Source organism: Scatophagus argus, chromosome 16 (genome assembly GCF_020382885.2).
Source record: "Scatophagus argus isolate fScaArg1 chromosome 16, fScaArg1.pri, whole genome shotgun sequence".
In the NCBI taxonomy this organism is placed as follows: Eukaryota; Metazoa; Chordata; class Actinopteri; family Scatophagidae; genus Scatophagus; species Scatophagus argus.
Genome location: NC_058508.1, coordinates 22,725,203 through 22,737,475, shown reverse-complemented (window position 1 = coordinate 22,737,475; position 12,273 = coordinate 22,725,203). Strand labels below are relative to the sequence as shown.

General features: G+C 42.3%; 1 protein-coding gene across 3 annotated transcripts; it reads right to left on the bottom strand.

Moving 5' to 3' along the window:
• Window positions 1–1,338: 1,338 nt before the first annotated feature.
• On the bottom strand, window positions 1,339–11,804 carry LOC124073589 (globoside alpha-1,3-N-acetylgalactosaminyltransferase 1-like). 3 transcript variants are annotated; one of them, XM_046415908.1, is made up of 11 exons: window positions 11,650–11,804; window positions 10,701–10,834; window positions 10,348–10,380; window positions 7,703–7,744; window positions 6,886–6,939; window positions 6,024–6,056; window positions 4,984–5,118; window positions 4,760–4,892; window positions 4,348–4,543; window positions 2,738–2,957; window positions 1,339–1,867 (listed from the first exon to the last, which is right to left on the bottom strand). In XM_046415908.1, exons 1-11 carry the CDS (start codon window positions 11,686–11,688, stop codon window positions 1,726–1,728), a joined length of 1,161 nt encoding a protein of 386 aa, XP_046271864.1. In that variant the 5' UTR covers window positions 11,689–11,804; the 3' UTR covers window positions 1,339–1,725. The 3 variants fall into 3 exon arrangements, with proteins under 3 accessions (XP_046271864.1, XP_046271865.1, XP_046271866.1); XM_046415909.1 differs by having other exon boundaries at window positions 4,984–5,037; XM_046415910.1 differs by lacking the exon at window positions 4,984–5,118.
• Window positions 11,805–12,273: the final 469 nt, after the last annotated feature.

Sequence of the window (12,273 nt, the reverse complement as noted above, 5' to 3'; positions counted from 1 at the left end):
ATTTCTGACTGGAAATCATAAATAAATGACAGAAAATCATTTTGTCTGGAAATCCTGAGCAGCTGTTTTCTGTCCAGCTGGATCTGCTGTCATTTGGACATCATATTTCAGCTAAACTGATGCCGTCTTTACCCCCATCAGACTCTGGGCAGGTTGTTGAAGCCTGCAGCTGAATGTGGCGCCATGCTGGTTTTCTTTAGCCTTGTTAGTGATGTGCTACAAAACAGAAGAACAGAACGCAGCAACACTAGCTCGACCACCTACTCAGTCACCTGACTCTCAGCTCCCAGATCAGACTGACGCCATTACATTTTAAATAAAAGATTTATTCTAATATTTGACCAATCAGACTTCGGTGAAGCCTCGTGGGGACACACTCGTCCCCAGAAGATGACCGTTTCCCTACAATGTAAATTAGTACATTCTGGTGTTTCAGACCTCAATTTTTGTTAGTCTCCAGGGAGTGAATGTAAGTCGATGCAGTGTCCCCCGCTCAGTGAGAGGTGGAAACAAGCATGTGTGTGTGTCATTTCCTGTTCTGAGCACACAGACAGGAAGTCACATCTGTAGATAAAAGAACAGGAAGACACTGATTGTTGCTGATGGTGTGACGATTGAGATGGTGATTAAAACAGGAGGTGGGTGTACCGTTTTATATCACTAATTAACAATTGAGCTGTAATTAAATCAGCACTATTATGACATAAAATTAGTTATGCTTGCCTATGGTACTCTAGCACCAACAGATGTAGCAATTGTAATTTACCAGCACTACCAAATTTAGTTTCACTGCCAGAGACCTGATTGAGGTTATAGCTCATCTTTTACCAGATTTAAACTGATCAAATTTGAACCCATCTTTAGATTTTTATTATTAGATACGCTTGAGCAATTTAAAAAAAAAAAAAAAAAAAAAAAAAAGGTAACCAGTAACCACAACATAGTGCGTTTTTTTTTTTTTTTACAGCTTTAAATGATGCTATTAGAGTGAATTCACTGTAAAGCTCATACAGCTGAGCAAAGCTGCAGATTCAGCTGGCAAGTCATTACCAGAGACACCAACACAGGGTCAGCTCATACACCATCATAAAATACACATTTAAGCTGTTCAAAGGTGGAAGGTTCAGCTCATCTGTATTTTGATCTGTCTCAAAAATCAAATTAAAGAGTTTGGTCTAGAACTGCTCTAACTGGAAAGTGTCTTAAGAAAATTTTGTTGTAATTTGGGGCTATATAAAGAAATTGAGTTGTTCCTCTTCTGCCTCTGGTCACCCGCCAGTGACTGCACATCTGTTCACATTAATAATTTTGAGGTACCACCACTGCAACTGGATTATAGAACAAAATTTTATTTCACTTCTGAGACTTAGAAACGGAGTTGAACAAAAAGTGACTTTTAGTTCAGCAGATTTTAAACTCGACAAGAGCTCCACATGCTCAGTAGGTGGCTAGCTTGTGCTCCTGCATCTAGAAGAGGGGCGGGTCTGTGTGTGACACCATGTAACCACAAAACTTGTCTAAAATCTATAATTCTGTGCTGTCCACTCTTTTGACCAATAAGATTCGGACTCTGTGAGAGGAAGAGTTGGATTGTGCCTAAGACTCAGCTGTTAGAGACAAAACCAGTTCCAGAGGTGTATCCAGCCGCCCGCTCCCAGACGCTGTGGAACCATGACTTTGGGGGTTCATCCTCCATTCCAGCTCAGTCCAGTTCCGTGTGGCCTCTCAGACATTGGGTCGGATCTCAGTATAGTTCTTAATAACTGCGGAGAATCTGATGATGTGAATCTCAGGGTTTTGGGGTTTGAAGTCCTGCCACAGGTACTCAGGTGACAGCAGCTTTGTGGGTTTGTTGATCCACATGTACCTAAACACACAGGAACAGGTTGCACAGACATCAGAAACTACAACAAGAGAAACCTCAAGAGAACAGATGATGTCTTACTGCTGATGTTAGTTACTGAAGCTATCTATCTATCTATCTATATATCTATATATCTATCTATATATAGATATATATCTATCTATATATATATATATATATATATAGATATATATATATATCTATATAGATATATAGATATATATATCTATATATATATAGATATAGATATATATATATCTATATATAGATATATATATATATCTATATATATATAGATATATATATAGATATATATAGATATATATATATATAGATATATATATATATATATATATATATATATATATATATATATATATAGATATATAGATATATATATATATCTATATATATAGAGATATATATATATATATATATAGATATATATATATATATATATATAGAGGAGACCTTGTTTCCTTCACTGGTGACTCTATACACTCCCCATCTGCTCGAGACCTCCTGACCAGAGCATACAGATAACAAGCACTTTACATCGCAGTCATCAAATCTGTTCTCTGCTCATTTGTCACAGTCTTGTTTGGAGAAGCCACAAAATAAGACACAGACTGCGATGTACTGAAACAACAGCCAAAAAAAAAAACCATCGGAGCCCGTCAGTCTACAGCATATACGGTGTTTTACTACATATATAGTGCAAATTGACTTTATTGGCTTGTTAATATATCATCTAATTGCTAGAGAAACATCACCAGCCAAAACAAATTTCTTGTGTGCACCAACATACTTCACTGACTAAGTATGAGGGAAATTACCATCACACTGCCTACCGGCTCAGGTGACTCTCTCTACCTGTTCAAATGACTCTCGTCCTGCCATGCAGCCTCAATACCCTCCTTGGCATCAGCCTCGAAGTTGGCGCGGCAGGTTTTGGTGAGCAGGTGTACTTCCTCTATGAGGCCTCCGAACACGGCTGCACAGTAGTAGAAGTCGCCTTCCCCAGAAGCAATGTAGGCCCTGGACTGGGGCCTCCGCTCATAGGGAAACTTGCTGCGGTCGTCCAAGTAGTAACCTATAAACAGAACACAAGGAAGAAATATAAGGTGAGATGACAGACACCCTGCTGTACAACCCAAACTTCACCTGAACAGGTAAAGTCACGTTTCTGTTGGAGCCAAACTGTCATGTCATGTGAACACATGACAGGAATATTCAACAATTTTCAAAAACCTTCCTTTTTGATAAAGCTTATAGTTATGGCTGGCTTAGGCCGGCCCCTAGTTATGCTGCTATAGGTTCAGACTGCCAGGGATCTCCCATGATGCACTGAGCTTCTCTCTCCTCCTCCAACTCTCCTTCTGTACACGTATGATGCATGGTACTAAGTGCACTTCTTCCCAGGAGTCCTTGTGCTTTCTCATCTCACAGGTTCCCATGGATCCTGGTTGGACCTCCTGCTGCGGTCCTGCTTGATAAGATCGGGATGAGGGATGTATCTGATCATTCAGGGGTGTACCTAACCCTGCACCTAACTAATCAAAGGAAAAATATACTTTGGAGACTTAATACGGGCATCTTAAATGACAAAACAGTACAGAAACAGATTAAACAGGAATTTGGAACATATTTACAAAATAATGATAATGGAGAGCTGTCTCCAAATACTTTATGGAATACAGCAAAGGCAGTCATTCGACTAAAAATTATTGCCCTCATGGCTTTTCAGGAAAAGGAAAAACAGAGAAGACTTGAACTACAAGAGGAAATGAAGTCATTAGAAATTAGAAACACTGAACAAAAAGATCCTCAGTTATTAACTCGGATAAACAAAATTAAACAAGATTTAAATGGTGTATATATACACATCGCACAGGTGCTCTCATTTGCATTATTACTTGTCTCATTGCACTCTTCTTCATTTGCACAACTCTGCAATACTGCTGTAAATACTGTTGCCATCTGGTCCCTGTTCACTGGTTATATCTTTTATTCTGGTTGTTTTTATATTTATACAGTGTTGTTTTTATAGTTATAGCATTAGTATTGTAGGTTTTTGTGCTTCTACCGGGACCAGGGAAACTAATTTCGTTCCACCTCATATTTCTACATGTGTGAAATGACAATAAAGCTCCTTGAATCCTTGAATGCTCGACTGGGTTGACATCTGGGGTATTTGGAGGTCAAGACAACACCTCAAATTTGTTGTGTTTGTTAAACCATTCTTGAACAATTTTTGCAGTGTGGCAGGGAACATTATCTTGCTGAAAGAGGCCACTACCATCAGGGAATACCTATTCCATGAAGTGGTGTTCATACACCTTTTGGATCTGGTCTGCATAAAAGCATCTGAACATCTCTTTGAGAGCCACAGTGATAGCGGCAGCAAACCTACTGATGCATGCGAGACTCTGCTGAGCTTCACACCAGATGAGGACGAGTGAGACCTGGGATTGTCTACTGACCTGGATGTATGACAGTAAGCAGGTTGCCCAGTGACTCTGTCCCCCATTGACCGTGGAACTGACAGTCAACATCCAGACAGAAGATGTAATCAACGTGGTTACGAAGCTCCTCCTCTATCAACACCTGGATGATCTCCATCCTTCCAGCAGAGATCTCCTGCCAACGGTTAGAGCTGGGTACCGAACGCACCGTCAGCTGGACGAGAAAGGGGAAGATATCAAACATCCATAAAAACTGCAGTTCTTTTTGTAATAAAGTACAAAGCATGGCGGTCAGCTCATCTCTGAAAACAAAGTCCAAAAGGCTGATGAGTGTGAGAGCTGAGATCAGTGTAAACATGTTCCTTTCAGTGTTAAACCTGCACTAGTTTTGTTTAGGAACAGCATCTTTTCATTTGCATTGCATGTTTACCTGTCTGCCGGCAGCCATCTTGACTTGGGGCACCTCCCCCGGCCGGTCAGTGAACACGTAGATGTGCACATTAAAACCAACGAAGAAGTGCTGCTCTGCTGTCTCCAGGAAGTTTTTCAGGAACATGATGTATCTGACCAGAAGATCACAGGAGTCAAAGGTCAAACCAGGAACACTGCATTCATGGAGGCATAGAACACACAATGTTGCGATTTCATACTTACTTTCCAACAGCAAACACAGTAGCTGCGACAGTAATATTCTTTGCCTTGTAGATGCTGTCAAGTAGAATTGGGTTAAAGGTTCCCTCCCAGACAATAGGAGCCAACCAGGGTGTCACCGACACCACGTCGTTACGACTATGATGAAAGAGAATGACCTCAATAAACCAACAACCTCAACTGGTGCTGACCTACCTTCAAATGCAGAAGCCTTGGAAACAGCTGTAGGACCAGATAGTTATCTAGACTGCTTTTCTTCCATTGACCTTCATCAACTACACTCTTGATCTCTAGATGTCTTCATCTAAACCAACAACATGACTCTTAGACCCCATCCCAACCAAGCTGCTCAAAGACATTTTACCCTTACTTAGCACTTCTGTTAGATATGGTCAATCTGTCCCTAATAACAGGTTATGTACTCCAGTCCTTTAAAGCAGCTGTAGTCAAACCTTAAACCTTAAATACTACACACTTGCTGCTAATCAGCTGCACAACTTCCTACTCAGTAATACTTTATTTGAGGATTTCCAGTCTGAGATGTCAGATCAATCTCAGTTTGTTCTTGTTAACAATGAAACCTCCAAACACACTAAAGTTAGTCACGGAGCCCCCCAAGAATCTGTGCATTGACAGACCAAATACACATGGCAACAGCTCTTCCAGCTTCCCACCAAGCTGTACAATGTAGCCTGTCACATTTTGAAAACAGGTCAGGAATGTCTCAAGGACCACATAAATGGACTAATATTTACGCAACTCTACCATTATTGTTGTTGCTACACATCTGTTTGTGGTCAAGGCAGATGGCTGCCCACCTAAGAGCCAGGGTATGCTCTGAGGTTTCTGCCTGCTAACAGGAAGTATTTCCTCGCCACAGTGGCCAGCTGCTTACTCATGAGAGACTGATGGGTCTCTCTGGATATTAGAGTAGAGTTTAGTAGTCTAAACGTGCCCTAATTGGAAAGTGTCAAGAGATAACTTTGCTTGTGATTTGGTGCTATATCAATAAATTGAACCAAACAACAGTGAGAGGTACTCACCCCTTCACGATGCTGGGTTGTTGGTACTGCAGACTGAAATACAAACACAACAAACACAAACACCCTCATCATCAGAATACAACAGAACAGTCTGAAGTGCTGATAGCTCTGATAGCTCTGTTAAGGCTGTTAGCTTTGCTAGCACTGTTGACTCCATTAGTGGTGTTAGCTCTGACAGCATTGTTAGCTCCCATAGCTGTGCTTGTGATGCGATTTCTTCTTGGTCTTAGTGCTAGCTGCTATGCTTACAACCCAATGACAATAACTAAACCTCCTACACATAGGAGGATTCAAATCCTTTCCAGTAATCCTGTAATCATAATCTCATGATATGGATTAAAGTTGTGAACATGAAATCTTTTCATCATCTCATCAGCCCATATGACATGAAGGCAACACGAGGTGACATCAGTGTTTATGTTGATGAACTGGGAGTTGGGGCCCCTCACAGAGAACCTTGAGAGGATTTACAGGACAAGACAAGACGACATTTTTCTGGCTTTTCACTCATATCTTCTTCTTTCTCATAGAACATGTTTAACCCTTCAGATTATTGTTATTATTCCACTGACACAGAAAATCTTTGCTGACATTTAGGATGACATCATGTATGTAAATACCTGAAAGGATCAGTCTGCTGTTCTTCTAAACTCTTCTTGCTGTCAAATCAGCCCATGAAAATAATATGATGCAACTCAGGGATCCATTTTAGGGTCTGTGATGTTGTTGTTAGTAACAGCAATGATTGATCCAGAGTGACATCTGAGCTCCCGTCTGCCTGTCTCACCTGCCATCCGTCTCTGTCTCGCCCATCTGACTGACTTGTGTTAATACAGAAGCTGATGAAGATGGATGTACTCACTGGTCAGGAGCCACCAGGTGGAGCCCATGAGTCTCAACATGCACTTCAGCAGATCTGCAGGACACACACAGTTCACATTTTCATTTGCTGGCACTTCACTATTGAATAGTTATTGATTTACTATTTATAAAATCAATAATAATAAAAAAAAATCCACATTTTTCTCTTATTTTCTGTCTGGTCTTGGTGTCAGACTTGACTCTGATCAGACCGAACTGTTGAACTGCAGGTAAACAATTGAACACCATATTGTCTAATGATCAGAATCATAATCAGCTTTACTGGCCAATTTTGCGTATACAAACAAGGAATTTGACTCCGGTTAGACTTTGCTCTCGAGTACAAAACAAACACCTAGCAGCAAGAACATAAAAGATACTACATACAATAACAGTGAATTCCTTGTTTGTTTTCTGATCACAGCATGGCTGACATAATGACCCAATCAGCTGCTTCATGGTGTATAGATAAGACAGCTGCTGATACAGTCTGTTTACAGGTGAGGCACAGGTGCAGGAGCTTAAATCCAACTCTTCTGCACATCAGTTATTTGTCATAGTAATAATCTTTTACAGACATATCTGCTAATCCATTACTGTTAGCTTCTTTACTGTGAGAAGCTCCAGTACTAATAACTCCACCAGCTTGCTGACCTACAGACAATGTCTGTACTGTCACCATCTTCGAGTTCATGTTGGTGATCAGTGGCTGATGGAAGTCTTTCAGCTTTGATATTTAGGTGATCACTTTGTCATAAATGAATGAACTCTCCACTCAAGGGAAACCCAACCGACAGCTGAACGTTTGAGTTACTGACCTGCCATAAGTTGCCATCACCTGCTGCTCGAAGGACACGGCTCTGCAACACAAACACCATCATATTCCTACTGCAGCTCCACTGATTGACCAACTAACAAATTCATCAGAAACTATTCTGATAAATCAGTTGTTTAAGTTTAAGTTTAAGCTTTAATTCACTTGGAAAATAAATGGCCAATTAAAAAGCAATAATGAAATTGTTAGTTGCAGTTGTAGGAAAGTATTTTTACATTACGTTACATTATACCTCATTTAGCAGACACTTTTATCCAAAGCGACTTACAGAGTGAGTAACAACAAGTTATCGGTACAATAGTATTAGACTAAAGCAATAAGAGCTAAAGCATAATCAGAAGTGTTTAAGTAGAAGAGCAGGAGTGGAAAGCAGGAGAACACGAGAGAGTAAAGGGTGTTAGAGGGTTAGGGATGTTAGGAGAGAAGGTGCAGTTGGAAGAGATGAGTTTTCAGGTGCTTTTTAAAGGAAGAGGGGAACACTGCTGCTCTTACTGTGGCTGGTAGGCTGTTCCACCAGCATGGAACATTGTGGGAGAAAAGTCTGGCTTGGGAGCACCTTGTGTGAAGGGATGGTAGAGCCAGACGACTGTCATTTGCTGCCGTAGAGCCCAAGAAGGGTTGTAAACCTAAATGAGAGTGCTCAGGTAGCTGGGTGAAAACCCCGAAGTCACTCAGTTAGCCAGCGTTAGTGACTTGAATTTTATTCTGGCTACCATGGATAACCAGTGTAATTGGATGAGTAGTGGAGTGACATGAGTCCGTTTGGGTTCATTAAAAACCAGACATGCTGCTGCATGCTGGATCATTTGTAAAGGTTTGACTGCACATGCCGGGAGGCCCGTCAGAAGGGCATTGCAGTAGTCAGTAAGAGTAGTCAAGGCAGGAGATAACCACGGCCTGGACAAGAAGCTGAGTGGCATACTGAGATAGGCGAGGTTGAATTTTTCATATGTTGTAGCACGCACAGATGCAGTGTGGTCAGAGAAGGACAAATGGTCATCAATCAGGCGGAGATGTCAGAAAGGCATAAGGAGATTCCAGATGAAATAGTTTAGTCACCTGCTGGGAACGACAGGTAGAGCTGGGTGTCATCAGCATAGCAGTTGCCATCACCTGCTATGTGATGGCCCTGGGGGACCCCTGTGAATAGCAAGTGGGGTGCAGAAGTTTGCCCCAGCCATGACACATTGAAGGAGCGTCCAGAGAGGTAAGATTCCAACCACGCATGTGCTTTGCCTGAGATGCCCATGTTTGAGACTGTAGTTAGTAAGATGCTGTGGTTTACAGTGTTGAAGGCAGCTGATAGGTCAAGTAGGATGATGGCCGAGGACTGACCTTCAGCTCTTGCGATTTTCAAGGCCTCTGTCACAGACAGCAGGGCCGTTTCAGTGGAGTGACCACTTCTGAAACCAGACTGTTTTGGGTCGAGTAGCCCGTTCGGAGTTAGGAACTCTGAGGTCTGCTTAAAAACAGCCCTTTCAATGATCTTAGGTAGGAATGGAAGCAGTGAGACCAGGCGTAAGTTTTCAGGTAGAGCAGGGTTGGGACTTTTAAACCTCAAAAGTTAAAAAACAAACAATATCTGCCGTGTAGGCGATTATTCCTCCAGAATCTGTCCATGTTTGTCCTCCACGTCTCACAGCAGCTATCTGCCAGCTAACTGAATAATCTGACACAGCAGCATCTGTCCCTCTGCTCAGGTCTGTCAGCAGAGTTAACTGCAGTGGCCACACCCTTAATCTCTTGAATCTGAAACCTCGTGGTTTCTGTACAAAATTTAAACTTCATAAATCTAAGAGCGACTTGTATTCAAAAGATCCTGGGTGACTTTTGTCAGACAGCAAACACATACTTAAAATCACTGGAAACTAGAAATTGTGACCTTTCCAATGACAATAAACACACCATGATCAGCAAGATGGGAAGTTTGGTCATTTCAGGGCAAAATTCATATGAGCTGACACCAACAGATCTACAGTCCTGCCAAAACGGTTCAACCACTGATGTTCAAATTATTTAGACTGAAAATCCAGTAATTGTCACAGCTGATGAGTAAGTGATCCTGGACAAACACTGACTTGCAGTAAAATCACCTGTGTGTGTGTGTGTGTGTGTTACTGTGCACACCTGCTTGTTCACACTTACTGAAACACAGATAACCCAGCTGGTCGAGGCAGATGACCACCCACCTCCAGTCGGGGTCTGCTAAAAGGTTTCTGCCTGCTAACAGTCAGGTTTTCCTCTACGCTGTGTTTGCTCAGGAGGGGAATGTTGGCTCGCTGACTAAATTAAAGAGTTTGGTTTCATCCTGCTCTGTTTGAAACGTTTCAGGAGAGAACCTTGGTTGGTTTTGGTGCTACGTAAGTAAACTGAATTGAGAGCAGGACTGCAGCTGCTACAAATGACTGATCATGAAGAAGACTTAAGCGGAGAGATTAAACACACTTTAGCAAACTACACCTGAACAATCTTCTCCTCACAGTGTGAACAATTACATCACTGATCTGATCTACACTTTTATATCAATAATTCATGTCTAGTAAAACAAACGTGCAGAAAGCAAGCAGGAATTAAACCCCTAAATGTTTTGTTGTGAATGTGGTCAATGTGTGTGTGTGTGTGTGTTACCTGCTGGACTGGTAGATGTACATGTACAGCACCCTGTGGATTCAAACAAAAACACAATCAATCATTAATTAATCAATAAGGAGGCGATCAGAGCTATAGGCTGAACTTCATAAGCAGGTGGAAGTCAGTCTTTAACTGTTCTTATTCTCTATTTCTGCTGTTTCTTTAATGAATTCTGAATGTGGCTGAACACAAACGCTGCTGACCGTCATACCGGAGTCCAGGCAGTCCTCTGATCGGACAGATTGTTAGTCAAGACAGGTTGGACTCAAGTCCCAAAGACCCAAAAGACACACACATCACTGGACAGAATCATTCAGCACTGCACTAACAGCAGTAGTACACGAACTCACCCCAGCAGCAGAACTGACAGCAGGATCACACTCGCAGGTTTGTTGTTGAACATGTTGTACATGGCAGCAGACTGTCCAGTCCTGATCCACAGTCTGTTAGTCCTGCTCCTGGTACAGTCTGCTGTCGGTCGGACCTGACATAAAAACAAAATTATACTCCCCACGCATCTTCGAGTGTGTTGGTGCGAATTCATTCAGAGGCTCTGCGCGCGCGGACGTCTTCTCCACGCAACTGCACGAAGTATGAACTACACATGCGCGGGTCCTGGAGTTTATGAATCTCGGCACCACTCAAACATTCTCATTAATATGAGACGACCGGCATGTCAGCATCCAGAGATCCCGGGACAAACCGCGCAGCGCCTTACCTTGACAGGTAGGAACGGTCCATGGCCACGAAGCTCTCAGTACCAGATTCCATAAAGAAAACTGCGGATTTAAAGATCGGGCTGATCTGAAGCCTGCCGCTTCACCAAGATCCTCTGCTCACCTCCACCTGAACGCACCCTGCACTGATTGCTGATCACTGGTCCTACGCGCAACACGTCATACTGCGTGGCTTTGGAGCCGCGACGCACGTCGAGCCAAACAGGGCACAGGAAATCCGGACAAATTTCAAAATAAAACACCTTGTGCAGACTCCAGGTCGTAAAGGCACATTAAGACAGACACAAATCAAACCACTTGACAAAGCAGCCTACTTTCCCACAGGTGAAGTACAAACATCGAATAAAAATTAGAAAAAAACAAATCAGTGGGTGAGGTTTAATGCAGGTCTTCAGAACTGGACAGGCAAACTACTGCACTGGCAGCCTACCCAATGGCACCAAAGAAGTCAGACCAGAACCAGAACCAGTCCAGACTGTCCACCACCCCAACACAGGAAGAACACCAGAACTGGGCCCGTGGATGGTACGTACTGAGAGAGACACACAGGAAACAGACTCACCGGGTCCACGTGCTGCCGCTCTCCTCCCAGACTGGACATGATTAACACTCTCCAGCTGTTTTAATTGTTGAATTAACAAACAATCACAACCACCTGTCTCTGTGTGTGAACTCACTTCCTGGCCTGTGCTGCTCCGCCCATGTGAGTCTCGGTCTCCCACCCCTCACCACCAGCAGTGTACGGCCCTGAGTTTACCTGAGAGGATCAGGAAGATAAGATAAGATGAAGATAAGATGAAACTTTATTGATCCTGCAGTGGGAGCTCACAACAACAGAAAAGTGCAAAAAGTGTGTAAAAACTGTTGCAAAAAATATAAAGGTAAAATAAATTAACCATTTACAAAGTACAGTGAATACAGTACAATATACAGCTCTATACGAGTCCTCATAAGCTCACCCTCCACAACCTGTGTCACTATATGGATGAACATCCCTCATGATGTTAACACACACAAATACACACACACACACATTACATCATCAGTGAGTTTTCCTGAGAAAAGAAAACGAGACTGACGTCAAACACCAGACAGACAGGAAATAGATGAGATGCTGCCTTCAAAATAAAAGCATAGGAGTGCTCCCATTAGAGTGGAGGCTTCAGCCGCTCTTCAGTCACTGTGA

What these genes read in the sequence shown, in the direction of transcription:
- LOC124073589 (XM_046415908.1), bottom strand. Translation starts at nt 11,688, where the DNA reads ATGTCCAGTCTGGGAGGAGAGCGGCAGCACGTGGACCCG. An exon ending in CAACCCAGCATCGTGAAGGG is followed by an intron (nt 5,119 to 6,023) that starts GTGAGTACCTCT and finishes CTTTCATCATAG; the next exon opens with TCGTAACGACGTGGTGTCGG. An exon ending in GACGAGAGTCATTTGAACAG is followed by an intron (nt 1,868 to 2,737) that starts GTAGAGAGAGTC and finishes CTGTGTGTTTAG; the next exon opens with GTACATGTGGATCAACAAAC.